The following is a 5267-nucleotide window of genomic DNA, read 5'->3' as shown; positions in this document are numbered from 1 at the left end:
TTTTTTTGATAAAAGTCTAATATAATTCATATAATTATAATAATTTAACATATAAAACGCATTATACTAATACTTTTCCAATTCTATAGATATAAAAAAAAAATATGTATTTTTATTTAAAAACTAAGTTAAAACATTGTGCGTATTATACTAGAAGTGTAATTGGATTTTATTATATCAATAATAAATTTTCTTTCTATTTTTTTTAATTTATGCAAAAAATAATTATGATAAATTCAAATAGAAAATGTTATACATTAATTTTTTTTTTTTATTCCTTACAATATTTTATATTAGTTAATATTTGCATTTCACAAGAACTACAAGAGGGGAACCCATATTTATTTTTAGAAGAGTATATAATTGTTTGATATTTTCATTTGAAAAAGCATATATTTTAATTAAATATTACATATGCACTTAAATTTTTTATTCACAGAATATCTTCAAATATTCATACAAGAGAAAACTCTCCTAGTATGAGAAATTTTATTGATGCAGTAAATATAGAGAAAGATGAAATTCTAAGTACATTATCAGATTCACAAATACAACCTGTCAATTTACATCTTGAACAGTATATACTTTTTATATATTTTAACTTAATTTTTTATTTTAACTGAAAGTTATATGCATATATAATATGATTTATTTTTAGTGAAAACTCAACCATTCATACTGAAACAGAATCCTCTAGTATAAGTTTAATGGGTACAGAAAATGTGGAATATGAAGATTATGTTGAATTACAAAATGCATTAGGTGGAATTCTAAGAACATTACCAGATTCACAAATACCTTTCAATTTGCCTCTTGAATAGTATATACTTTTTATATATTTTAACTTAATTTTTTATTTTAACTGAAGGTTATACACATATATAATATGATTTATTTTTAGTGAAAACTCAACCATTCATACTGAAATAGAATCCTCTAGTATAAGTTTAATGGGTACAGAAAATGAAAAACATAAAGATTCATATAATTCACAGCCTATTTTAAATTATTCATCAGTAACTTCCAATTATTTGAAAGGAGAATTCCTTAACTTACTCTCAGAAGAGTATATTAATATATTTTCACATGGAAAATGTTTCATTTTTATTTAATATCTTATATATATATGTAATTTCTTTTTTTTTAGTCAATGTTCAACTATTAATTATGAAGATATAATTCCCACTACTAGCAATTTAATGATCCCAGAAAATGTAGGAAATGAAGAATATATTGAATTACAAATTATTCCCGTTGATTTTCCCATAGAAAAGTACATATCCTCTTGATTATTTTCATACATATAATATTTTATTTTAAATAAATATTCTATGTACAATATTCCTTTTAGACAATTTTACTATTTAATATTAAGGAAGAGTTTTCTAGTACAAACAAGTTAATTCACATAACAAATGAAAAATCTAATGAACTAGAAATATTCTTCCTAATTTTTCCATGAATCACGATTTTTTTAAATATTTTCACATATAAAATTTCTTGTTTTAATTAAATATTCTCATATGTATGTATATGTATTTTCCTTTTAGACATGCTACAACTATTAACTATAACGAAGATATGAGCTCAGTAGATGAAATTGAACAAATATCAGGAGAATATATGGGAAATGAAAAAAATGAGGAAAAACTTGATGAACAAATTCGTGAAGAAAATATATTTGAAGAAAAAAACTTCTTTGATGATTTATCTGTTATCAAGTACGCATTTCTTTGAGTGTCTGAAAAAAATTTATCTTGAATATTATATATATATATATATTTCTATTACTTTATTTTTAGTTCTAGTATAGATATTAGTAGTGATAATAAAAATTCATACAAAAAAAAAGGAAAGAAGAGAAGTTACGAAGACATTGATAATTTAGGTGATCATAATATTGAAGAAGATATATGTATTGAGCCAAAAAAAAATTATGTTTATAATCAAATTGCTGAAGATTTTGTTCTTTCTCTTTCAAATATTTTCAAAATACAAATTAACTGTTTACCAGATAATGTAGTTCCAAGTTTACAAAAACTAAGAGATATATTAAGCGATGACAATAAAAGTACAAATAATAATATAGAAAAAAAAATTAACATAAACATTTTGCCATTAAGAGAGATTATAACTGAGGAAATAAAAAAAATTAATCCTTCTGACCTAAGAGCAATAAAAGAATACTATGATAAAAATATAGAAGGAGAAAAATTATTAAGAATCATTAATAACAATATTTTGTTATTTAGACATAAAACGAACCATAAATTTAATATAAAAGCAATGTATGAAAGAATAAATAAAATTTTAAAAATTTTTGAGGATTTAGCTATTGAGCATGAAAATTTGCGGGACTTATATAATTTAAAATCAGCTATTGTGAATAATCTCATGTACAATAAATTATTTTCTATTGCATTTATTCAACCATCAAGAGTCTTTAAACGTATTTTTGAAATATTGAAATGCATGGATAAATTAATAGAATGTTCAGAAAAATCAATTAAAAATGGATTTAAATTAATAGATTGTGATTATTTTCGTACTACTCAAAAGATTATATTTAGTCTTCATAAATCAATGACTGCAACTATTGCAAGTAATTTGATTAAAATTGACGATATTTTGAAAACATTGAATTTATCATATAAAGACCACGATATAATAGTAAAAACTATTTTTTATTTTTTTAAAAAAGAAAACGTAAAAAATAAGGAAAAATTAAAGCTTTACATAAATAAACCTTACGAAAAAAATTCTTTAGAAGCAATTTATAATTTTTTATTAGAAGAAGAAAAAAATGTTACATACTACTATAATGAAGCGTTTAAAATTTTTAATTTAAATTTAAGTGACAAAAATAGGGGAAGCATGATCTTCGATGATTTAATAAATAACAGAAATACTGCAGATAGTTTATTCTCTCTTTATGAAACTCTTATAAAATTAATAGGAGGTTTATTTTTTAAGAAACAATTAACCATTATTATGAATATACGTAGATCATTACTTAATATGAGTTTATTGAGAAAAAGGAAAAATATTTCAGATGCAAAAAATTTAAATAAAGAACACCAATTAGATTTGCTCTCTCAAATAGAAAAAGAAAAATGTAAAATGGAAAAAATTAAGCTTAATATAAGAAATTTATATTTATTGGTTACTACAAAAAATGAAATAAAACGTATTCAAGTATCAAGCTCTTTAATAAATAAAATAAATGAAATTATATCAATTTTACGTTTCATTTGTAAAATAAAATATAAAGATATAGATAAAATTGATCTTAATAAAAAAAAAAGGGCTGGTATGGAAAATATTTTGCTTGCACTATATTATGCCAACCAAAGGCTTTCAAAGTTTACTGAAAGTGAAATACAATAAAAATATATATTCAAAAAAAATTATTTTTTAGTGAATTCATGAACAGAAATAATTTTTCCATGTATGATTTATTAATTGACTGTTTGGTTAATAAAAGATGTTTTGTCCTTTTATAATAAAGTTATCTTACAAGTCAACCATACCCTAACGCCATTTGAAAAAAAAAAAAAATATATATATTGCTATATTTTTTTTTATTTATTTTACTTTCATATATCTTTGTAATTTAAAGAAAAAAAATTTAATTTATTTTTTTATGTGTGAAGTTTTGGAATTAAAAGATTGTTAATTTTTGTTTAAAAGATAAAAAAACTAATGTATAAAAAGTATAGTGTTTATCTTATTGATTTATTAATTGCCTTCTGGTCTAAGAATAAATTCATTGCCCTTAATATGCTGTTTTAAGTTCTTGATAAAACTTATTTACATATGTGCATAATTAATTGAATAGTAATAATCAATTAATAAGACCAAATTCTATTTTATCTTACTGTTTTATTAATTTCTCGCTCAATGACTTTGCTAGAGTATTGGTTAATAAAATTTGTTATTAACCTTTTACAGTACACTAAGCTAGTTTACTACTTGTGTACGTACAAGTTAGACATGCACTGATTGGTTAACAAAAGATATTATTGATCTTTTGTAGTACACTAAGCTAGGTTACTGGTAGTTATATACAAATTAGTCATGTACTTTGTAATTAAAAAAAAAAAAGAAATTAAGGTTGTTGATTAACTTTTGTTCGAATTAAAAAGAGAATTAATTATTGTTACTTATAAAAACTTAGATATAAAACCAATTATGTTTATGTTATATTCAATGTATATGTTTGAAATAACATTGTATAAATTAAAGTTTTGATTTTTGTCAATTGCTATGAATTGTATATATGTTTTTAATTAAAAGAATAAACTGATTCTTTGTAAATAAAAACTCTTTTATAACAGTTTAACATGTCTATTAAAAGATTCAGTAAAATTTAATTCAAATTAAATATTATGCATAATAAGAAATCATTATATATATAATAAAACAAGTATATCTATATATATTTAAAAATGTATATTTATTTATACATGTTCTTTGTTAATTTGTTTGTTTAATACTCTAGCAAAGTAATTAAGCAGCCAAATAATAAATTACTACTCTACAAAAATCATTGAATGGCTAATTAATAAATTAGCTATATAAATTATATGTTCAAAATATATGTATTAATAATATAAATATATTTTTACATTAATTAAAATCAATGGAGAAATCTCTGTATTCTTTTAAAGTTATAGAACAAGAAATTAATTAATCATATATTCATCTTGTGCTATTTATTTAAGGAAATATATATATATTTTTTCTTTTTTTGAACTTAATTTGATGGAATTTTTAATGCATATTTATAAAATAATTTATATCATAACCGTTTTATCATTTTATTATAATTTTTTTTTTAAAAACTAATAAAAAGAGTATTATTCATATTTTCCTTCCAAGAATTATGATATTACATTTTTTAAAAGTTTTAGAAGTTAAAAAATTTATAAAAAATGAAATCAATAAAATAATAATAAAAAATAAAAATAATTATAATTATAATTATAATTATTTTAATTAATCAGAAATTTTATGAATAGATAAAAAAAATTCACATGATAAAAATTTATAGATATAAGGAAAAATTTTTTAATAAAATAAAAACTAAATCAAAAGAATGAAAGGAACTAATTATCATGATAGAACAATTATTATATAAACTATAATCTGTTAAATATAATTTAATGACGCTACAATTATTATTAATGTTTTATAAATAGAAAGTTGTTAATTTTTAATAAAAATATGAAATGCGATTGAAATATATAAATGTAAACATGCAACTC

At 20.2% G+C, this 5267-nt stretch overlaps 1 protein-coding gene across 1 annotated transcript; it reads left to right on the top strand.

Moving 5' to 3' along the window:
- Positions 1-299: 299 nt before the first annotated feature.
- On the top strand, positions 300-3387 carry PRELSG_0007100 (fam-j protein; the record flags this gene model as incomplete). The annotated part of the gene is made up of 7 exons (XM_028676812.1): positions 300-355; positions 440-577; positions 659-820; positions 902-1066; positions 1148-1273; positions 1551-1721; positions 1803-3387. Coding segments are annotated over 7 exons (2403 nt in total), but the record flags the coding sequence as incomplete, so codon positions are not given.
- Positions 3388-5267: the final 1880 nt, after the last annotated feature.

This window comes from Plasmodium relictum, assembly GCF_900005765.1.
Source record: "Plasmodium relictum strain SGS1 genome assembly, contig: PRELSG_00_v1_83, whole genome shotgun sequence".
Classification (NCBI taxonomy): Eukaryota; Apicomplexa; class Aconoidasida; order Haemosporida; family Plasmodiidae; genus Plasmodium; species Plasmodium relictum.
Note: the sequence above shows the minus strand (reverse complement) of the source record. Positions and strands in the feature narration are given on the sequence as shown.